This window comes from Dermochelys coriacea, chromosome 9 (genome assembly GCF_009764565.3).
Source record: "Dermochelys coriacea isolate rDerCor1 chromosome 9, rDerCor1.pri.v4, whole genome shotgun sequence".
Classification (NCBI taxonomy): Eukaryota; Metazoa; Chordata; order Testudines; family Dermochelyidae; genus Dermochelys; species Dermochelys coriacea.
Genome location: NC_050076.1, coordinates 37,025,900 through 37,050,237, shown reverse-complemented (window position 1 = coordinate 37,050,237; position 24,338 = coordinate 37,025,900). Strand labels below are relative to the sequence as shown.

Sequence of the window (24,338 nt, the reverse complement as noted above, 5' to 3'; positions counted from 1 at the left end):
TCCATCTTCACAGAAATCCCAGGCTTCAGGGATGGGCTAGGGAGAAAGAAGGTCACAATGAGACTATTATGACTACCATTATCTTTAAGATTTTGAAGGCCCCAATGAAGTTGTTTCTGGGATCCCATGCAGTGGTCAAAGCTGAGTGAAGTGGGAAAGGGTGTTCTCACTGCACCAGCCATGGAGGAGGGGGAGCGGCTAACCCAAACCATATAGAGGAAAGGGCTCTGTGGGGGTGCATGAGTCACCTTTGCCAGAGACGGGATGGGGAGCTCTGATTCCCACCCCAACCTCCTGTAACTTTATCCGTTGGTCCCATCTCCTCAGTCTCTTTTGACCCAAGTACACTCAGGATTAATTCCTCAAACATGGGGGTCTTCTGTAAATCAGGTGCCCCCATTAATTGTGCATTCCCTAAGCACTGGAAACTGGCTAGTTTGTGTTTTTCTTGGTTATGAGTGGCAAGATTAATCAAATATTATGCCTTAAGGAACAGCCAATCACCTGTGGTTAGGAAGGATTTATTCCCTCAAGTACAGTGTTACACAGTTTATCAGGTGCTTCCTGTGAAGTTGCAGGTACTGGCCAATGCTGGAAGCAGAATATCAGATTTGATGAATCCTGCAATCCTATGTATAGAACAAAAATATTTTATGGCTCTTAAACAGACTAAAAAAAAGTACATCTCCCTTTACCTCTGCTCCTCTCATGTGTAACAGTAATATAACATTCACACCCCTTGATAGGCCTCACGCACTACCAGTCCATCTATGGTCATTAAGAGCTCACGCAGAAGGAACATTTCTTTACAGGCAAAACACATGACTTTGAAAGCTACGGATGTCTCCATGGTGACCAGCAGCCAGGCAGTGATCCTTATCTACCCAACCAGGAAAGAATCAAATCAGCACCTGAAGAACCACAGAACAGAAATGTCAGATCCAATTTTTGCAATTTAATTTAAACTGCTGACTTTTAAAGTTAAACAGGGTAAGTACATTACAATCTACTTCATATTGCTATCTGGGTACTGATTTTGTATAGAAATTAGTACAGGGGTTTTGTAAAAATGACATTTCTTCAGTACTTGCAAAAAATACAAAACTATGAAGGATCTCACAGTTTTTTTGTTATGGTATTTACATAATTTAATTGTAGTATATAAACATGAGATGACACAAGATGCCTTGGACATGGGGTGCTCCTCAGCAAGTGACATATTTCTCCTACTCTCCTTCCCTTTGTACCAATTGTGTTCACATTCTTGGGTTCCCATCCAGTGATCAAAGTACATTGAGAAAGGAAAGGATGGACTTATGACTAGTGGCATCCCTACTCTAATGAGTATTCATAATGAAAGAAAAATGCCCTGAAGTGACAACTGCCTTGACTCCAATAGAACTGACCACTTGCCTGAGCAAGGTGAGCAGAATTTGGCCCACATCCTAACTTTGATACCAGTTTAATAACTGACATGTTCTCTGCAGGGGAATATATCATGTCCTGATAGCAGAGATGGACTTGGATTTAATAAAACCAGTATTTCCATTTCAAAATAAAGATTTTTTTGCTTTTTAGTATTTATGGCCACACTTCAGTTTATAGTTTTTATACCTGCATTTGTGCTGCACTTAGAAGACCTTAAAAGGAAACACACTGCTGAATATAAAAGCATTTTGAATCAGAGCTTCCCATCCCGTCTCTGCAGAGGGCCAGTACAAGGTCTATGCACCATTTGAGTCCTCTAAATAGATTTTAAGTGGGATATAAGTGGATTTCAATTTATTTCTGAGCATCCCTCCCCACCTAAACAAGATAAATAAAGATCTGGAGCTCAGCAATGGGGCATGACTTTGCTCCAGACAAGCAGTTCTTTAATTTCACGTACCTAATGCAGAAAATGAGATTCAGGCTCGCTAGATGATTTACCTCCACTCTAATGTAGCCTCAGACTACATTTGATCAAAAATGGCAGGCAGAAACTACAGGCACAGTTGCCAAAAAAGGATTTGTGACCTCTGACATGGAAAGGAGCCATGATGTACTGCAGCCATTCTAGTGTGGATGTAACACACAGCCCCCAGTCAGGGGGTTGGCTTTAGACTCCACACCCAAATTGATTTAAGGTCTTCAACTGTGGATTCCTTAACTACGTAAGTGTGTGAACATGAATACACGTTGATGCACTTTGAGCAAGTAGTCACCAGGGCGGATAATCTGGCTACTGTTCTGACATGCTCTGGGGCATCAAAGTTCCACCTCTGTATATAGGTGCATCTGAGGCAAATGTTCAGATCTCTTTTAAATACCAAAGAAGAATGTGAGACTTCTGTAAGGAATCTTTCCTCTGAAGAAGACCCAAAAGGAAGTAGTGTTATTTCACCAAGTTAAATGTTTCTGTTAATATGTAATAAAGTAATATGATTTGCCTGGCCATATGCCCTAGAACATTAACATTTTAGACGCTACACCTGAGCACTATGGGACAGTCAGAATTGAACTCTGTTTTATTACTGGTATGTTTTTAAGCAGGACCCCCCTGCTCTCTGAGAACTGTGTATTGTTTTAGTGATGGCCCCACCTGCTATAGGTTACAGACCTAAGTTTTGTTATTGTGAAACTGGGCAATCTTTGGTAGTGGGTTGTTCCTTAGATCTATGACATCTGCATTCCAGGCTACATCTTACTAAACCCCTTCTCACTCTGGATACTCTGGAGCCCTTTACTTTCCACACTGAGTATGGACAAACTGTGCTCATGTATTTATATACAACTCTCTCAAGAGACATAGGGCCTGACTCTTTCCTCATTCACACTGACTCTCACTGACACTTAATCTGAGGGACTGGCAGTGAAATCAGTGGTGTCTTGTTGGTATAAGAGGACAACCTGCCCTGAAAGCATTTATCTGCCCTACTAGGCGTATAGATTTAATTAGTCTTTCTCAAAGAGTCACATATGGTGGAACAGTGTTCTGTGTTCTTGCTAATTATCCCAGTTTGGACAAGACAGCTGTAAGATTTGCTAACTGTTCTGGGTCCCCAGGGGTCCTGGGCATTGGGAGTGAAACTCCTTTTGCTTGCAATGTTCCACTCTGACCACTAGAAACAAGGGATCCTAAGGCTGTGGCAGTCAGCATCTGCCTCTCTTGTTGTTCCTCAGCTGTCTTGACAGCTCCCCTTCCTCCAGTGCCTCACTGGAGAAAGAAGAGGATGCACTCTCCCCAATCCCTGTAACATCAGGGCCTAGACAGCTGGAACACTGTCAGGTTCCCCTGGCATAGGAAAGGAGGCCATAGAGGGACAGAAGAGGAATGAGAGATCCCACAGGCAGCTATCCCAGAAGGAGAAGGGGCAGATCCTCCAGCAAGGAGTGGAGAGAAGGCAGGGCAGCTTAACAGGAAGAGCAAGAGAGAGTGGGTTGGCAGGGGAGAGAGAAAGAGAACCCAGCACAGCTGGCAGAGAAGGAAGTGGGAAGACATCACAGATGCCCGAGAAAGAGAGAGAAGAACGAAAGGGGGTGGAGGAAGAGATATCCCAAAAGAGATGAGAGTTAGGGGAGCAGGCTACCTTGCTCTTCCTGGTGGAGCTCCACCAAAAAGATGCCTTCATGCTGTGTAGCCCTTTAAAAATCTTTTTTTCAGGTAACCAGCTATCAGTCATCTCCTTGCTAGGAGGTGTGAGGATGCAAGGCTCCGCGCTGGGCAGAGTACGGGGCTCCACTCTGGAAGGGAATTAGCACTTGAATGGCTGAATAATATCATTTGCCCCTTCTCCAGTTTAGAAGTTCACACAACTGCATCACCCATGAAGACCCCTTTAGACCAGCAGTCAGTAAGGCGAATTTGATTTATACTAGGTCATTTTCCACTGAAAACACTGTGAATGTTTAAGATGTGAAATATTTTAAATGCCAGTAATTAGTCCAATTCTGAGTGGTGGGGCTCAGTTTACAGATACTTCCCTGCCCGGGCTGAAGTCCTTGGGGCAGCGGGGCTGGACTCAGGCTTCAGTCCCCCTTTTTGGGGTCATGTAGTAATTTTTGTTGTCGGAAGGGCATCGCAATGCTATGAAGTTTGAGAACCGCTGATTTATTCTGTTAAGTTTTATTTCATGCTGTGTGTGTTTGTGTGTATTTTAAATGTACGTGGGTAATGGCTTCAGTATGTACTCTCTTATACAAAGTCCTTCTAATGTCTCCCATCCGGAGATCCATCCAAGACATCCTATGGGCACCTGTTTTTTAAAAATAAATTAAATAAATTGCACATCTTCAGTTGTTCTTAAAGCAACAGATACCACTAAAGATGTTGAAATAAAGGGGACTAGACACACAACATAAATAGTTTGGGTTTTACTTCACTATTCATGATTTTTTACAAACACTATGGGAAGTTAGTGCAGGTTTGTGCTCCTAAATCAACTAAGTGCTTTTGAAATTCCCACCCATAATGTCTTACAAAAGAATCAAAACTTCTTGCTAAAAAGAACCTGGGCTAAAATTTTCAAAAGCATCTAGCGGAGTTAGGCACTTTAGACATTTTTTACCCATACTGAACAATGTAATTTTAAGAACTGGGGAAAACAGTCCCAAACTCTCAAAACCTTCCCATTGGTTCTGTTCCCCTCACCCCACTTTTCTATCCACTTCTTACGAACATTGAAGCAATAAAATTTTACTTGCAAAAATATTCAAGGAAATTTAATTTTTAGGTTGCAGCCATACTATTTATTACTTCTACGGTGATCAGAGCCCCATTGTGCTAGGGAATGAACATACACCTAGCATGAGACAGTCTCGGCTCCAGCGACCTTACAATCTAAATAGACATGTCAGAAAAAGGGTGAGAGAAAAGAAATCTGATTGCCACTTTACAGATAGGAAATCAAGGCACAGAGAGATTTTTAAATTGTGAAAGGGATTTGGATGTCCAATTCTCATTAAGCCTGGGATATTCAAAGAAGTCTAAGGATGTTAGATCACAAGGATACAATTTTCAAAAATATCTAAGTGACATAGGAGTCTAAATCCCAGTTTCAAAAGCAACACAGACAGTGACTTTCATAAACAAACATTTTAATTTAGATTCCACATTAAAAAAATATTTCTAATTGATTCGGGGGGGGAGGGGAATCAGAAAACCAGTGAAACATTTCAACTGAAACAAAAATTTTATTTTGTTTTTAATTTATTTGTGCAAAATAATTCCTATTTTTCAACCAGCCTAACTGAGTTCTTTTAAAAGCCTCACCCTACATTTTCAAGTAACTTATATTTAAATATACAGGAGAAGGGAACACTCAAATGAATAATAATAAAAAAACATTGTAGAAGCAGAAACCCATATTGATCTAAAGAAGTCAAACTTGAACTGCTCAAAATAATTAGGCAAAAGATTTGCAATAGTTATGTGAAACTCTTGGCCAGAAATACAGCCCCTTTCAAAAGGCCAGTGACTAAAGCTTAGTAAATAATTCACAGTGTATAGTTTGTTTGATGAATTTAGACTTTTTCCATTTATATTTGATGAAGTTCTTGCAGATGTATTCATTATTCAAAATCATTTGCCAAATAATTTATACAAATAATTCTTAGTTTTTAGCTCATCCACATGCAAATCACTGTCTGCATGCAAGATCTGACATTTAAAATTTAAGCTGTGTTGGTTAGCTTTGGCTGAGCCCATTGCTCATGAGGCATTGTTAGTGTTCTGTGGCTCTGATTCAGGAAAGCACTTAAGCATGTCCTAAAGTCTCACTGATTAAGGATGCTTTCCACAATCCGAGCCTGACTGGATGTACACTTAGAATCTAGTTTCTGGTGAGAGAAAGCTTCTGTTTGCAAATATAAAAAGTCACTTTTGGCAAATATTTTCTAAAATTAGCTGTTCATTGGGCTGTCCTGCCAATAAACTTATTTGCAGGCATGTTCACAAATTATGAACAAATAGAGCCAAAAGGAAATCAGTTTTTTATTTGAGTGACTATCTATGGAAACAGTTTTTGAGCTATTCACCCAGTTCTACTGGCAACATTACAAAGCATTACTGGATCCAAATTCAACATGAAAAACAACATGAGCAGGGAGATCGCACAATTTCATCTCAGTGAGAATATAAAAGATTTTTTTCTAAAAACAACAAACTAAACTTTAAAATTTCAGAAATGAGACATGGTGAGAAACTTTTTTACAAGAACACATTTAGCTCAATGTAAATTGATGGAGTAAACTCTCAGTCATTACTCTAAAAATATTCAGATAAATATGTTGTTTAAGTGCAGTCAATTGGAATAAATCCCCTCTGTAGCCACATACTATGTTAATCATGGGTATAAACACCTCCTCTTTGTGCTTATGGTTAGTGATATGCATACACCTGGACAGTGTATAGAGAAATAGGAATGTATGTGCAATTATTCCAGTCTGTAAATATTTGTAGCCAAATTAAACAATGTTTTGGCAATGTCTATTTTTTTTAAATAACTGGAGTGGGTGAATAGTTCACAATAAATAATTTACTTGATGAGTTTTTCCTCTTTTCCTTGTCATGAATTGTCCCCAGTTCTCCTTTTCCTCACATTTTCTTTGTATTTGAAGTTATTTGCTGAATATTTTCAGCAAATAATTCTTGATCTGGAGCTTGTTCACAAGTAATTCACTACAAGCAGTTGATTTTCAGAATTCTAATCAAAACAGCTGAACACATGGTATGTTTCTGGTGTCTGATCAGATGAGCATAACTTAGAATCAGGCTCTTGATCACATTTTCATATTAAGATCTGTCATGGTTTCTATTCTCTCAATAGTCCCTTAATGCAATTTTAGGTGAACATTCCTGTCACGCGCTAGAGTATTCACAGAAAATGAGTAGAAAAGGGATATTGATAGTCAAGGTGAATTGCCTATAAATATTCAAATGAATGTTAACATATTATTCTCAACACAGAAGCCCAGCTATATTTCTATTATAAGGTTTTACAGCTTCATACACAGAAAAACTCGCAGATTCTTTAACTGTTTCTATTTTGTGATTTCAAATATATATTTTTCTAGCAATGGGAACAATAACAAAACATAAGAAATTGTGTTGCGTGGTAACAGTAACACTGCAACATATGCTATTTAAAAGTAGTTCTTGAGGTATGTGGATCTTGCAAAAATATACTTGGTGGTGGTATGTTGTTACCAAGGGGTTTCAACATAGTATATAGACTTCTGACAGGTTTTGTCATGGCTTCCATTTTCTTGCTAAACAACAGGCCATTGACCTGGAACAAAGTCTTAGTGATTCTCTGAAGGCACCCTGCCAGAGCACTTTGCAGAAACATAACCTGACATGCAGCTATCATTTAAGGCTAGTTTATCTCAAGAATCAATGGGCCTTTAAAAATTCACCAGCTCACATATCCTTTTCAATAATGGTGCTTAACTGTTTTGTGTCCTGATTTTGTGGGCATTTGAAAGAACCTTGATTTTCAGAATAAGATGACATGTCCATTGGTAACAGGAACCTAACCGCCTTTATTTTACCCCTAGAAGAAAATGAGAAAGAATTATGAGTTGCTATGAATGTACAGGGTATGCAGAAAACAGTGAGAAAAGGGAAAATTCCCAAAGAATACATACCACTTGTATGTCTACAAAACGCATACAGACTTAGTGAACAAATGATTGCATCATCTGTCAGGTGTGTGCTCCTCATACCTGTGTGTGCTCATATACCTGCATACTCTTTCAATGGTCTTATACTTGTGCACAGAAAGGTCCAACTATTGAAAGTGTACAAGCAGGTATAAAATGTTTTAAGGTACACAGACAGTTGCATCTTCCACCTATGTATGTGCATCCTCAATTTTGCTCACACAAGTGAATACCTGGTAAAAATTAAAACATACCCCTTCAAATGTTCAGAAATCTGGAGAATAAATGATCAAATTATCTCTCTCCCTGCCCCCCCACTCCTTTGCTGTAAATGCCACCTTTCCTCTGTCCTTCAAGGCAACAGGAGAAAAGAAAATCATGAAAACCATGAAATGTTTTTTCTCCAATAGTTATTGTAGGATAAAATATGCCCCAGAGCAGATATCCTTAACAATTCTCTTTGCTCTACTTAAATTCAACCAAAGCCTTGCATTATGAGTGAAATTAATCTCTATGGAGATTAACCATCCAGGCCTATGCACTGCTTAAATCCTACTTATGTCTTCAACATAGGACTTAAGTGGTGTATGGTCATTGTGTGGATCCTATGCATAGACCTGACTGTTACCTTATGGGTAACCCTTTAAGTGGTGCAAAAGGTCTCATGTGGACCTTCTGCACTGAGGTCAATTTTATGAGTTAAAGAGTAATTTTGATCTTACAAGCTACATTGCAAATAGCCATTTCCAGGTATATAAAGCACATGGCTATTATTTGTAAGCTAAAGTGATCTTTCAACTTGTGTATTAACCACCTTCCTGTAACTTGTACACAGATGGAGAATACATATCATGGCAAGATGAATGCTAAGGGCTAGGGACTGTGCCATTTAGGCACTTCGCAGTATATGGAATGCTGTGTACATGCTGCTTGATCGCAGTTTGTACCACAGGCTGTACAATCACTCCGCCAACCTCTGGAGTGCAGGGCAGTATTCAGACCACATTGTCCTTTAGCATAAGCTTTCTCTTCCTGCTCTGCCCTTCCCCACCCACTTTGGAGCAGTGTATACATAGGATTGGACCTCAAGTCAAGGTTTGCTTCTGCAGTTTAATAAAGGGAACCATTTTTATAACCTGCTCCATGTGTGGCACTTTTCTGCAAGTCAGTGGAAATTCTGCACACGGCGTGCATGCAGAGTGGCTCCTGTGAATGATTCCAAACAGGCTTTTGTATACTTTGTAGTTTTGCTATAAATCAAAGAGCCATGGGAATCAATAAAACATCTTCCAATGAGTCTTTTGCTTTCTTACAGTAACCTATCATATTTGCTTTGCAAAATGTTTATTTTCCAGTACTGAGTGTAAAGTGTTTTGAGACCTGTGGATCAAAAGCTAAAATACATGCAAAATATTAACGTTTAGTCACAGCATTATTAATTTGTACAACTACTTTAACAAATTGCCACACCAGAAAAACAAAGTCTAGTCCTCCCCAGTCCAGCATCTTGTCTCTGATCATACTTTCAGAGGAAGGTGCAAGAAACCTCCATAGTTAACAAAAAATGGAATCGCTTGTAAAAATGCTGTATAATTAGCTTGTGGAACTCATTGCCACAAAATATCATTGATACTAAGAGTGTACTAGGATTACAGAAAGTATTAGACATTTACATGGGTCACGGCAAAAACATTTAAAAAATAAGTACAAAGCTTTGTGATTCAGGGCATAAACCAATCACCATACTAATGGGGGTTGTGAATAAACTTCCTCATAAATTAAAATAATCCATAATTGTGTTAGGGTACAGTTAAAGACTTAGGCCTTGCTGAATAAGACCCTCAAAATGCAACAGGCAAAATTGCTGACAAAGCTTTCTAATAATTTAAAACATAAGTGCTAACTTTGAGCAAAAGTCCCCAAAAACGTATGCTTGAAAAAAATAATAATATGCTGACATTAGGGCATGCTATTCTCCATAAATTTCCTATTCAAATAAAAAAAATACTTCAGGATGCTACATGGGTACTGAAAGATGATACTAAATGATGGACAATTACTGAATGGTAAAAATGAAGGCTACATTTTGTTAGTTTAGTTACTAGTTCATGATAATGTATGTTGCATGGTAAAAGATGAATGTTGAGTTGTGTGGTTTAATAACATCGAATGGGAAAGAAAAACAAATTCTGAAATTTGGGTAATGTATAATTGTCGGGCGATGTGGAATGATGAGATACAGAAAAGGAAATTTATTTATACACTACCAATTGACCAGGGCCCAACACCCTGGAGAACACCGGCCCAGAGATAGAATGACTCATGAAGTAGAGATCCTCACTGTCCCCTGGAATTCAGTAACTTGGGCCTCTACCTGTTCCCTCTTATCTTATTGTCTGTCATATGTATATGATCAGAAACAATAAGTGACACTGACTTTGTCAGAACATTTATAAATAAAGGCTAAAAATTGATTAAGCCTAAATTGGGTGGACTCATGCCTCAGTTTCCCCTCTTACAATTGTTTCTTCCACCTTCTTCTGAAGCAGCTAGCACAGGCTACTGATCAGAGATAGGATACTATATTAGATGGACCATTGCTGTGAGCTGGTATGGAAGTTCCTGTGTTCTCAAAAGCAGTAATAAAATAGTCAATACTACTATTTTGACTAACAATTAGTTATATAGCAATTTTCAACCATGGATCCCAAAGCATTTGTTAGGAAATATATATTTTTGATCTGTTACCTTTTCACTTTCATCAAATGTTCCTTTTTTCTTGGATTATGAGAAAAGGTAAATATCTTCTCTATGCCATTCATTGTTTTGTGCACCTCTTTCATGTACCCACTTATTCATATCCCCTCTAAACTAAAATAGCCCCATGATGAACAGTTCAAAAGCACTTAAAAGTCCTGATGAAAAGATCCTAAGACTCAACTGACTTTCAGTGAGACTTAGGTTGAAATCAATAGGCGATAGATGCCTAAGCGCTTTTGAAAATCCCACTGGGTGCTAGGTGCATCTTTAGGTATGTAAATACCTTTAAAAATGTGGCCCTAAGTTACATTTTAAAATGGGAGTTATGCACTTTTGTATATTTTACCCCCCGTCTTTTTCAGCCTTTCTGTGTCTGCAGACATTTTTGTTACTCACCTCCGGACTCCTTCTAGTTCTACTATTAATTTTTTTTATCATAGGGTGACCAAAACTGAACATCTTATTCTAGCTGAATGCAAATCACCAGTTTATATAATGACATTATAATATTTCCAGTATTATTTTCTATTGTACACTTTAGATATCCTAACTACTTTTGTGTACATTTTGATTGATCTCCTTATATTGGAGGTTTTCACTGAGCAGTGGACAGTGACACCCAAGACTTGTTTCTGAGCAATTATAGTTCATTTAGTACCTAGCAAAGTGTATGAGTAGTCTACCCAAGGTGCAAAGTCAACCTATAAGGCTTTGAGTGACAGGAAAGAATCAAATTACAGTAAAAAACCTAAATTAACTGTGAAATGTATTAATCAAACTTCCAACAAGTTAAGCCAGATTCCTTAATATCCTTATATTTTTCTTTCAAATAGAAAAATGTAGCTTAGCTTGTCAGAACAACACACCAATCTATAAAACACCCATTGATTTCTCCCAATGGGGCCAGAATTTCATTTTTTTTTTTGGTAATTGTTAATTAGGCGTCAGTTCTTCATTGAAACCAATATGAGTTTTGCCATTACCTGCACTGAGAACAGGCTTAGGCCCCTTATCCGTTACAGAATTTTCCCCTGTGCTTCACATACATTTCACAAGTTATCCTCATAATAAAGAGCTTTGAATTCAAAGTTATCATATCATGATTTATTATCATATCAAGCGGAAGTAACACTGCTAAGCAACCTACACTTTAAAGGTAAATATTACCTACCTGCACTTATAAACACGCTCTTGAAAAGATCTCCTTTTGCTAGAATTATTGCTGGAGAAGCAATCCGCTGGAATTTTTGCAGATCCTTTTTCTTCTTCGTTGGTTATCACCGAGGAGCCTGCTGGTGGTTTGACAATTCCCTGCACCTCCTGTATTCTGTTACTTGGATGTCTTTTCTCAGCTTTGTGGTGTTTGTGGCCAGAAAAAGATTGCACAGAGGAAGAGTTGGAATAACGCCTAACAATCATACTGTTACCTGTGTAGCAGACACAAAATCATAGAGTTAAAACCAAATTAAATAGACGCATCTGCTTCATAGACTTTTATTATGTGGGAAACTAAAAATCAATAGCAAAATTAAGTCCTGCATGATAAGAAAATATATTTGAGGAAGATTTTCCTAAGTACCATACAAACATATAATAATAAAAAGATGATAGGCCTTAATTGGACATTTTTGTACAAGGACCTGCTCCTGCAAACCCAAGTATAAATGTGTACAGTATCCAGTTCTCCACATTTGTATGTCAACAAATGTACTGTCTTTTGCATTAAATCCTGCTCAGTTAAATCACACAGGTGAGTACTTAGGCAGTCACTGAAGGGCTCAAAGTTAAGTCCATGTTTAAGTGCTTTGCTAGATCGTGTCCTTGATGAAGGCCAGAGGGCTTCACCCACGCTGGCGAAGTACATAACAAGAGCAGTTTGCCATTCTCTGTCGGTATATAACAACAGTGCAGCACTTTGTGATCCCTGAATGAAAACTAAGCGCAAAGTAATACTATCAATAGTAATCGTGACTCTTCAGTACCTTTCTGTTCTTGCAGTGCCAGAGCTGAGCTGGCTGAGACATTCCTACGCAGGGCCACTGGAGAAGTGACCCTCTCTTCCCCTGAATTAGTGAGGCTTCTGGCTTCCCCATTTCCACTTTGTCTTCTTGCTCCTTCCTCCCGGTTAGCTTCCCTCTGTCCGCTGAATTTCAGTTCCACCCGAAGGGCCCTATTTTCTCTCTCCAGCTTGTTGATCTCAGAGCGCATTTCCTGGATGACCTGAATGAGCTGCGTGTTTCCCTCCATGACCCTCTCCCTGCGACAGGTCCCCAGCTCTTCCCCAGGCAGCTAAGGTAAGTGCTGCTTGTGCAGAGGAGAAACCATTAATCCAGTATGGTGGGCTCATCCTGCACTTAAATACATGTGTACAATAGGATCCCTCTTTGCCATCTTTCACCACCAGGAGAGCTTGGATTAAGCTGTCAAACTCTTCAGATAGCCCAAATGATTTATTCATTCAGGGTTTCATTTTTCAGGACTGAGCTTTTCATTTTGACATTTACTTTTACACAAGTCAATTACATTTCCATATTGCAGCATTATTAGAAAAATTTATGGGTAAGATCCAAACAAGCATTCCTTTCCCTTCTACTTACCTCAAGCCATCATTTTAGGTTTTTCGCCAAGAGGGGGTGTTTCTCAAGCAGGTACCCTGGAGCTCTGTTTCCTCATCTGGTTCCTAAGGGCCACTGAATGCTTCAGATACACACAGGAGGGGTCTGTCTGTGCATCAAAACAATTAATCTCTTCAGTGCCACGTGGTGAATTATTTATTTCTGCTTTCAGCATTTGGCAATCTCTCACTTCTCAGAGGTTACCACTTAGAATTAAAACAATAAAACAAACAAAATGTTCCCAACTCAAAGTACCAAGAGCTGTGATAAAACAGCAGGCAAACTAAAGTTATTCCTCAGAGGATAGTCTGTATTTCATTACCCCCTCTCTACTCCTTATTGTTTGCTTTGGGAAGTTTGCCTAAACAAAGCATGGGAAATGTAAGGAGAGACAGAGCAAACATGAATCTTGCAGTAGAAAAGAAACACAATCCTTTGAGCTGCTTTCATTACCTGGTCCTTAAAGATGTTTCTCTGCTGGAAATAAAAAGAAAGAACCTCATAAAGCACATTGTGAAACATCCATTTTCCTTCCCTACATTTACATTAATATTTAAACATTAGAGAACTGCCAAACCTGCATGAAAACATTTAAAAATCCTTCTGCTTTGAGATAATTCTGCATCTCCTCTAATTTTTATATCTAAGGAATGTTCGAAGGAAAATAAGATATTTGGGCCAGATGCAACCTTCTGCTTAAGTTGACTAACCAATGTGCTGGAACTACGCGGGTAATGGGTATAAGCGTTGTGTTGTACCTGAAGTCTACCAAGCATGCAGAATTTTTCCATGATCTAGAACCACATACGTGACGGTTTTGACAGGTTTTCTCCAAGAGTTTATTTGTTCTAGAATTTTCTACCTTGCACAGAGCTGGCAAAGCTCCAACTGCTTGTAAAGGCAACATTTGCTCCTGTAACAAACCAGGCTTCATGAATACAGGCACCATATTCCTCAGTGAGGCTGGACCCATAATGTTCAGCAGTAAGAGAACAAGCCCTTACCAGCTGGGCTAAGAAGATGCCAATCAACTCTCAGATTGTAAATTTGTTAGGGCAACCACACCCTCTATGATCAGGGAATCCAGCTATGGTCAGCCAAGCTGACTTTCAGTGAAAAACAGCCTTAACAGACCACAGAATATGACCCTGTTGTATATAATGCACCCCCTTGTTCCAGCTAGAAAAACATAGCTCTGTGTTTTTCATTGAATCACCACTGAACAGCTAAAAGCCATTGAACTCAAAGGATAGAGATGTTCAAACTTGAACTAGTTTTCAGAGCCTTCCAAAACAGTTCCAGAGATTCCAAGAACATTGAACTGCACAAGATTTTACTCACTTTCAATCAAAGTCACAGCTCGCTCTTCTAGAAGTAAATAGCTAAATAACACAGATTGCGAAGTCTTGGCATCTGGATGAAATTTAATATCTTCACAAAAAACTCACTCAATTTAACCAATAGGAAGGTCTTTGGTGTGTTCTGTATGGGTTAGTGAAGTGTATGAATTTCTTACAAAGTAGATTTGTAAAAGAAAGGATGTGAGGAAAATGTATAAATCTTACAATAGAGCTTCATTAAAAATCCAGGATAAACTAATTTTTTTTCTGAATGGCACAGAGATGACTTGAAAGTATATAATATCCCTGCATGCTTATAGCTATAGATGAGAGAGCACGTGTGTGTGTGCGCACGTGCATGTGTAACTGTTGCTGGTAGCCACTGTGGCACACAAGTAAAGGAAGCAGTTTTGTAGATATAGAGTGTACATTATAAAAGTTGGACAATATTAGAAAATGACATCCACACTGCTATTGGAATAATGAAACAGCTTTTATAGTTGTTTGGCTTGCCAAGCTCATTCTCTTGCTTTTCTAAGGATTAGACAGGCCACATGCGCACTTTGCTGTTCCAATAAAACCAAATTGTGCTGTAAATTGGTCTTTTCCTTGAATGAACTTGAGTGTTTTATATGACAAACCACAGCCACAAGGATGCAGGCACCATGACCATCAGTAAGGACGAAACCCAGAAGCTTCAGAACAAAAAGGAAAAGGCTTGATATCATTTGAACTAAAGGAGCAGCTCCATTACAGTTGAGCAAGCAGTATGTTTTATCCTTAACTGGGCCCAGCCACTTTAAGGAAACATGATCATATGCAAAAAAAGCCAGTATACAACATTTACATAGTTTGTATTATTATAGACAAAGCGTTAGCATTGCCTCAGTCAATGAGATCCAAAGACAAACTTCACTGGGAGTCCTCAAAATTCTAAAGCTAATTGAAATCAAAGTAGTTTCATTGTGACCTTGTGCTCCTCCCATCTGTTTATTGCAACCAACTGCTGCATCTGTCTTATTCTCAGACTCTACATTCTTTGGGGCAGGAGTTGTCTTTTTGTTATGTGCTTGTGCAATGGGGTTCTGATCCATGAATGGGGCCTCTAGGTGTTACTACATACAAATAATTTTAAAAAGCTCTTTTAGAAAACTATTAGATGGGAACATTGTGTGCCCAGGGTCTAACAGAATAGCAGCAGCATTACACTTACCAGAAGGACCTTGGTTTGATAACTAGATTTAGCTTTTTTCTCCATAGCCCACCCTTCAATCTTGGGATTACTGTGAAAATGGATGTGCTCAACCCCCAACATCCAGCATGGTTAGCCTGAACCAGCCACTGATGTGAATACTCCCATTGGTATCATGCATCTTTTGTTCCTGTGAAAAAACAAAATTATCCAAGTTATGAGCCTTTGAAAAAATCTTAGATTTGCACATGCTCAGTAAAGACTTGTTAGAATTTGGCAGCTAAATTCTCTGAAGATTCTGCCTTCACTGAGCATGCTCAAGTGGCTGAACAGGACTTTCCCTGCAATTTCCGCTCTAGGCATCTTGGGACCTTGAATGCAGAATTGTTCAAAGTAAATCCTAAATTAGCAGCATCTATCCTGGCCCCTCTATTTACATCAGTCTGGGAAAGGGGAAAAATGCCAGATGAGTGGACCAATGGGGTTATAGTGAAGATACCAAAGAAAGGAACTCTCAGTGATTGTAATAACTGGCGTGGTATCACACTTTTATCTGTGCCAAGCAAAGTATTGTGTAAGATCATAGTCCAGCATATATCAGAGGCGATTGATAGCATTCTCAGAAAAGAGCAAGCTGGTTTTCGGAAAGGGCGTAGATGCACAGACCAGATCTTTACTCTACGAAATATAATAGAACAGTGCTTAGAATGGCAATGGCAACTCTACATAAATTTCATAGACTTGGAGAAGGCTTTTGATAGCATTCACAGGACCAGCCTATGGCACATTCTGCAGGCATATATAATTACTTTCCGTATAATCAACACCATCGAAAGCTTCTATTGCAACTTTACATGCAGTGTTGATCACAGTGAGCTCAGTTTTGAAGACAAAACAGAAGTACATCAGGGGTGTGTCATGTCTGCAATCCTCTTCAACATTGCCATCAACTGCGTAATGCAGCGTACAACAGAAGACATGCCAAGAGGCATTAAATGGACACATTTCTCATCCCTTGAATACCTGGACTTCGCAGATGATCTCGCTCTCCTTTCACATACCCAACACCATATACAAGAAAAAACTACTTGACTCAATGCATTCAGCCAGCAAATTGGACTGAAAATCAACCTCAGTAAGACAGATATCATGACCTTTAATGTCGCCACACCCTCACCAGTACGGATAGAGGATTATGTTCTCACCAATGTAGAAATATTCACATACTTGGGCAGCACCGTCAGCCAGGACTGTGGAACAAGCCAGGACATCCGGAACAAAATCAATAAAGCCAGGAACACCTTCAGGAGCTTAAATACAGTCTGGAAATCATGAAAATACAACACCAAAACCAAACTCAAGATTTATCAGAAATGTTTACTTTCAACACTACTTTATAGTGCAGAATGCTGGGGAATAAAAGAATATGACATGTCCAAACTGTCTTAATTTCATACAACCTGCCTCAGAAAAATCCTCCATATCTTTTGGCCCAGAACAATCTCAAAACAAGATCTATTGACACAGTGCAGCCAAGAGGATCTGAGCACCATCGTTGCCAGGAGGCATTGGAGATGGATCAGTCATGTGCTTTTGATGGAAACTGATGCCATCGACAGAGCAGCAATAAGATGGACACCTGAAGGTAAGCGAAAACAAGGCTGCCCGAAAACAACATGGCAAAGAGCTGTGGAATCCGAGCTGAAAAACCCATTGAAAGACTTGCCAGAAAGAGACAGGAGTGGAGGAGCTTTGTCACTGCCCTAAATGCCAGAGGCATAATAGGAACATGATGATGATGATGCATCTTGGGACCACTGTTACAGCAAGGACCAAAACTGAAATCAGGGAGACTGCCTCTCCTATGTTCTCAATGCTTTTCTTGCAGGTGCCCAACTAATGTGAAGGAGGAGGATTCAGCCTGAGTTGAAGGGAATGTTGGACAGGAGGTAAGGGGAGTTGACTGGGACAAGGAGCCTGGAGGTGAGGGAAGATGGTGATTGGGAGCTGGGGAGAGGGAAGGAGCTGGGATGGGGAGCCAAAGTGGGGTTAGACTGAGTCTGGATGAAGTGCCAGGAGCAAGACAAGGAGTCTGGAATGAGAGGACAGTATGTGATCATGTGATTAAAGACTATCATAATGTATACAATAAGAGAGGGTGGGAGGGAATGCTCATCTGTACAGGCAACCTTAATTCTGGTGCTTCCTAATTTTTGAGTGCTTGACTTTGCAACTTCAATAATGTTCTTTTAATGTAAGTGGGTAGTATATGTAATATTGCAGACATTGCCTCAGACAGTGTCTTTAATACAGGGAAATATTCTAGAGTTGTTGCATAAGGAAGGCTTTTATGTTGGGAGACTGAATTTACAACTCTTTGCAGGAATTCTCTGGACAGAAATTGTTATTTAAAAGGGCTGAATTTGAAGAATACTAAATGTTTCAGACTGGAGAACCAATACAAAAGTTAAGGAGATTTGAAGGCAGTGCTCTAGAACGTGGTAGTATTTCAGACAGTGGTTATAGCTGTCAACTTGCATGTACAATTATAATTATTTTAGTACAACAGACTATACATTTAGAAAGAATAGTGAGATTCTAGTGTAATACACACCTTTAAAACTAGAGTCCATACTCCCAATCATTGTAACTTGAACTTGGAATGACACATGACACTGCTCACCCATGTCCAGTGTGATGTCAATAGCAGAAATAGCTAGCTTTGGAATGTAAGGCAGATGCTTATCTGTCATACAAGATTGCATCTGGCTTTGAACAATATTCATCTGCGAGAATGCTTCCTCACATAAATAAGTGCATCATTTCTATAATGTAAGGATTTGACAGGCAAGACTTTTCAGCAAGGTTGAGAGTGCTTTAATGGCTATTGATGGAAGGAAACAATATCCAGTTCACTAAATTTTGTCTTTCACTGCAGTTCCTAATAGCTTTTACTAGCTGTGTTCTCTCCAAAGCTGAAGGAAGCAGGCTGCTGACAATGTAAGCATCTTCCTGAAGGAATGAAATTCACCGCACCTCTTCAGAAACTTGAAAGTGAATCTTTTCTTCATATGTGAGAGGGACATGCCCATCCATATCTAGGTGTTTTTCTTTTCACAACTTGTGTTGCTCAGCATAATACAAACTGCCCCTAGCAAGCCTTTCCTCCCAGAACTGAAGTTGCATTTGAAATGCATGCACAAGATCAAATGCAACTTCAATAACCGGGCCTTGACCTGCATCAAAACGATCAGCAGAGTTAATTGCCAGCTAACATCTATCTATAGGACAAACAAGACCTCTGACTTTGTATAGATCAGCATTTTCTCATGACATATCCATAGGATTTGTATGTATTCAAACCTTCTCTTTAGCATATCTGTATCCTCCAGAAGCACATAATACATTTATAAAGTGATACACAGTGATACACTCACCTATGATATACAATCTGCACTCTCGGTGTTTCTTGTAGCCTGCTAATTGTTTACAGTTTTTCAATGCAACAATTTAATTAAAATATATGTAATTCTTCATGAGTGCGAAGAAAAACTTAGGAATGTCACCCAATGCCTTGTTGTTTTTCAGAGCCTGAAGTAGTGTGATGCGACTTTCACTCATTCAGCCCCGTGAGTTGTTAACTCTGAAGCCTAATATGGACAATTTCTATGTCAACCGTCTTAACTATTTAGTGCTGATTACTTTGGCATAAAGAGACAACTAATAAGCATACTCAGTGTGGATGGATGTCACATGAGTTAGAGATGAAGAAGACTTAGACAGTGGTGTATGACCAGAAGTACCAATGCTAATCCTGATTTATGCATGTTTATGGAAGGTAGGATATCGTCAAGAGTGGGTGTATAGGAAAACAGAAAACTTCTCTGTAGGGTAGACAGATTCAAGGATTTTAGTATCCACAAATGAGCTTATTGAAGATTTATTCTTCAATTAACTCTGCAAGGCTCACTACATTCTCAAAGCTCTATTCTCAGCAAGGCTGAGGCCACTTCTTGAGTTGTAACATCTGGCAAATGATTATTTTAGGCGTACTTAAAATATTGCATTGTGCAGTGGCAGCATTTGCTTTTTTCCAGATCCCTATTGTTAAATGGGAGAGATGGGTGGAACACCTGCTCCCCTGAAAGCTGTTCCCCAGAACATTTTATGGAAGAGCATGGGCACTTTTGCTAGACCCTTTGAAGACTACACCTTGGAAAGTAGGCCATTCAGAGGCCTCCTGAAGATCCTACGAAAGGGCCAGGTGGCCATCCTGACAGTAGAGGAAAGGGGAGCTGCAGGCACAGACAGTGAAGGGTTTAGAATCTCTTGTGAGAAGAGAGATATAGGGAGGGAGATATGCTGCAAATCTGGGTCGTGGATGCAATTTCACCCATGATTCAATCTGAAACCAGAAGTAAATTTGTTTCTGAAAAGGGCTTTTTTCCTCAGTCTTCACTTTTTCCATTTCCAAGAACCGATCACGCCTGTTTGCAGGGGTTTCTCTTTTATAAAGTTTCCACACATTTTAGGCATTGTAAGTTACATTCTCCCCTACTTGTCAGGTGGCATTATCCTAGAGCTGAACTGAGCTTTCAGAAATACTGGTTTCAGAGTAGCAGCCATGTTAGTCTGTATTTGCAAAAAGAAAAGGAGTACTTGTGGCACCTTAGCGACTAACAAATTTATTTGAGCATAAGCTTTCATGAGCTACAGCTCACTTCATCAGATGCATTTGGTGGAAAATACAGAGGGGAGATTGATATACACACACAGAGAACATGAAACAATGGGTTTTATCATACACACTGTAAGGAAAGTGATCACTTAAGATGAGCCATCACCAGCAGCAGGGGGGGAGGGAGGAAAACCTTTCATGGTGACAAGCAAGGTAGGCTATTTCCAACAGTTAACAAGAACATCTGAAGAACAGTGGGGGGTGGGGTGGGGGGGAGAAGGTGCCACAAGTACTCCTTTTCAGAAATACTGACACTCATTTAGACATCGATTCAAGCCTCAAAATGATCATGAGCCTCGACACATGTTCTTGAAGAGTTTGTGTACTTTGGCGAAAGTTTATCGAACAGTTGAACCTGACAAACTCTGGTGTCCCTCTCCTAAGCTGTCCCCTCCCCCACCCTTTCACCCCAAAAAGCAAGAGATCCCCCCTTCTTCTTTGTAATGTTAGCTTGTTAGCCTTGAGTTCATTTAATTCAAGTCTTTAACTGAACCGCTGGGAAAAATCTTTTTTACTGTCTTGCAATGAGCCCTAAGAGACTGAGTGTTGTGTCTTCTCTGAGGGCTTAAAGCACCTTAAGCAAAAGCATCAGAAGTAATGCAGCTAAAGGCCAAGGGTGCTATATGCCAACAGCACAAGATATCTGCTTTGCCAATCGTTCTGTAGAAATTGTTTGAAATAGATTTTCAATTCTAAGTGTATGTGTTTCTGAAACACACATCATAGAATCGTAGGACTGGAAGGGACCTTGAGAGATCTAGTTCAGTCCCCTGCACTCATATTATATCCACTCACTTATATCCACTCAGAGAAACTCTCATTAAGGCTAACTATAGGCTTTCCTTGCTGGTTACACAGAAAACTGAAACTACTTTGACAAGTAACTTGGATGTGACAAACGGCAAATTCTGCCTTGTCTAAGGAGGGAAAGGTGCCAAAACCTCTTTCTTTTCCCCTGCAGTGCACCAGTAAAAGCCAGGAAACATCTTGACTCAACATTGGCTTGAAGCGCTAACAAGCCTGATTCAAAGCTCACCTAAGCTATTGACTTCTATGGACTTTGGACCAGGTCCAGTGTGACCACCTAATAAGCCTAGCAGTGCCCCCGGAGTCTGGACAGCTGGCCTGGGTTTGTGGTCAGGGTACCCAGTCCTGTCACCTGATGGCATCCACCGGCACTGGGCAAAGTGCATACTTCTCCTTTCTGAAGTTTCAGTGAACTCCTACTAAGACATTCTGCATTGAACAGGCAGAATGGCTCTGAGAAGACAATCTTTGCCCAGCTGATCCAGGTCTATTCTTATAGCTCTGCAGAGAAGATAAGGCATAATTTTTATCTTCCATGCAGAAAATAAGGTGGGGAGACTTGCCCCTTTCACAAGGCCATGATTCTTCCTGGATGCCTGATTCTGGTCTCCTTTACTCCAGTGCAAATCAGGGGTAACTCCACTCAGTTAGTGGAGTAATACCAATGCATGTGAAAGAAGAGAAAAAAATCAGTCCCTAAATAAGGACTAAAGGGATTCAATACAGACAAATGGACTGAATTAAATTAAATTCCCTTTCTTGCCATTAGCGGGACTAGTTTAGAATCCTACTGCTTAGTTAGGAAAGTTATTATTTTCTTCCGAGCCTCTCTCTGATGTGAAGGGAAATGTCTCTTCCATAGCATTTTGAATTCGCCACACATAAAACCTGCATTGTCTGATTCTTTGGTATGTTGTTTCCCTCACTTAAAAATCACAAAGTTGCTGAATAGCTTAAGTAGTTAAAGAAAATTAGCACAATATTTGGTGATAATTATTGCTTTTTAATATAAGGTTCAAGTTCATAACCTGTAGTCTTATTACAGTAGCAAAAATTTAAATAATATATTGAAAATACCTTCAACTGAGTGAATATTTAAGCCCTTCTAACAAGAAAATTTCCTGGTTTAATATAAAATGATTGTGGAGTATAAATTATTTATAGATGAATTGAGGGGTTATAAATGGCAGAATAAAAAATCAGAATAGCAAAATCTCACATTTAGGTAGCAGGATCTGCAAGGTGCAGAAACCCACTCTATTGCTGTCAATTCAGTAATAACATTTTTCTATTTGCATTAAATTAAGAGAATTAAGTTGTCAACACTTAATAGTTTTCTATTTTTATTAATTGAGAAGAGATGACCAGGAGTACATATGGGGCCCAGTTCTGCCACCTTTTTATCAAGCAGCATCTACTCAGAAAAGTCAGTGCTACTTGACATAAATGAGCTCTAATTTATTCTGCTAGGGCACAAGAATGCCCAGCTAACACCCCCTCTGCTCTGGGAGTGTCCTCTGCACTGGGTTGGTGAAGGGCTGAGACTGGGTGGAACACAGCTGCTATGACACCCAAACACTGTACACCATAAAGGGCCAGAACCACCAACTTTACAGATGGTTTGTACCACCAGCTGTATCATGGCCAAGAATTTGGTCCACATTGCTAATCATCATCCTTATACAGATAAATCTGTAACACAAACCAGACCTCCTTTATGGCTTGCTACTGCTCACACTGAGGTCAGTGGCAAAATTCCCATTCAATAGGATCAGGACTGGGCCCTTACTGCCCCACATGTGTAACAGGAGGAAGATAGAATACATCTTTGTTTCACTTCACACAGGCTGGCCTTTGGAACAGACGAGTAACTGCTTAACAGTATTCTATGAGAACTCTGATAGCCACTGAAAACCTCAACTCCATCCACCTGCAGACATGTCAACAGAACATTACGGCCAAGTGAATCAAGGACTACTGATAGATCTCCCAGACACTTAACCCTTGTCCATCACCATAAGAAGATCATTGACAAGAGTTCTCTGCTGCTGCAATGTTCATAATAACCAGAGCTAGTTGAAAAACTGAATTGATTTTTCATGGGATATTTTGTCAATGGGTTGTCAAAAAACTGTAAAGCCAAACATTGAAATTATTTTGGATTTTGATAGTCAAAACAAAAAAATGGTTTTATTTGTTGAAAACTGAAAGCGTTTCAGTTGAATTCACCTCTTTTGAATACCAGACTTGTACCCTATTCACTAGACCCTCCTTTCCACTAGAAACTTTTTGGTCAGATGCAATAGGACCCTTTCCCTAAAAAGAAGACTAAAAGATGGTGAGACTTGCAGTTTTAATAGATGGATTTCTGAGCAAAGGCTTCATACCAGGTGTTTGAAGGAAACTAGAAGTAGGCATTGACAGGCTCAGTTAAAATATTAAAATGCAAATGAAAAGTTATGAAAATTCAAGAATAATAAATAGCTTTAAGTGCCATATTATTAATGAAACAGATATATTGCTTTTGGAGTAGGGTCCAACTGTAACCCATATTAACTGGAAAAAAGCAGAGTAGACATTTCAAATTAGGCAAGTACACATGCTGTTCAGTGTAGGTTTTGTGCATAAGAAAAAACAGCTAAAGGAGTTGGGCCAAATTCTGCTATGAGTTACCTGGGTGCAACCCCAATGATATCACATCATGTCTGTGGGAAGGATGGGCTAGTGAATGGCGCACTAGGCTGGTACTCAAAAGACCTGCGTTCAACTCTTAGCTCAGCCACAGATTCCCTCTGTGACCTTGGGCAAGTCACTTAATCCACCCTGTTGCTCAGCTCCCCATCTGTTAAATGGGGATGAATTTTTCTTCCCTCAGAGGATATTGATTTTTCTATTGGTAATGATTTTTGAGGCCTTTGAATGCTACAGTAATAACGCCATACAAGTAGAAAGATGTAACAGAGAAGAATGTGGCCTATTATGTATTTTGTGAAGAGTTTTGAGCATTGATGTGAAGTATATGTTATGTGACAGGGCAAGGCCAGATGGCTATAGAAAAGTAGTGAGAAATAGATATATTAGCTCCAGACTAAACAAATCCCTGGTACCAGGTTAAGTGAAATGGAAGCCGCTCCAGGTCAATTAAGACACCTGGGGCTAATTAAGAACTTTCCAGAAGGCAGGGAGAATGCTATGTTGATTGGGACACCTCAAGCCAATTAGGAAACTAGTTAAAAGTCTTCCAG

General features: G+C 39.5%; 2 protein-coding genes across 4 annotated transcripts in view; one reads left to right on the top strand and one right to left on the bottom strand.

The window, feature by feature from the left end:
* The window catches only part of LOC119861416 (guanylate cyclase soluble subunit beta-2-like), a 30,732-nt gene extending 25,461 nt beyond the window's left edge, over positions 1-5,271 (top strand). Inside the window, exons 16-17 of the mRNA XM_043492581.1 lie at positions 813-990; positions 2,272-5,271. The gene's annotated coding sequence lies outside the window, so the exon portion shown is untranslated. The remainder of the gene's footprint in view (positions 1-812; positions 991-2,271) is intronic.
* The window catches only part of LOC119861399 (putative coiled-coil domain-containing protein 195), a 33,234-nt gene continuing 14,019 nt past the window's right edge, over positions 5,124-24,338 (bottom strand). The window contains exons 1-4 of one of the 3 annotated variants that reach the window (XM_043492582.1): positions 12,501-12,845; positions 12,384-12,464; positions 11,573-11,828; positions 5,124-7,532 (exon numbers count right to left, since the gene is read on the bottom strand). In XM_043492582.1, coding sequence (XP_043348517.1) covers positions 7,400-7,532; positions 11,573-11,828; positions 12,384-12,464; positions 12,501-12,648 — 618 coding nt within the window. In that variant the 5' untranslated portion in view covers positions 12,649-12,845 and the 3' untranslated portion in view covers positions 5,124-7,399. Of the gene's footprint in view, positions 7,533-11,572; positions 11,829-12,383; positions 12,465-12,500; positions 12,846-12,998; positions 13,126-13,469; positions 13,494-15,569; positions 15,733-24,338 lie in introns of those variants that run through there. The other 2 variants (XR_006274348.1, XR_006274349.1) reach the window with 2 other exon arrangements.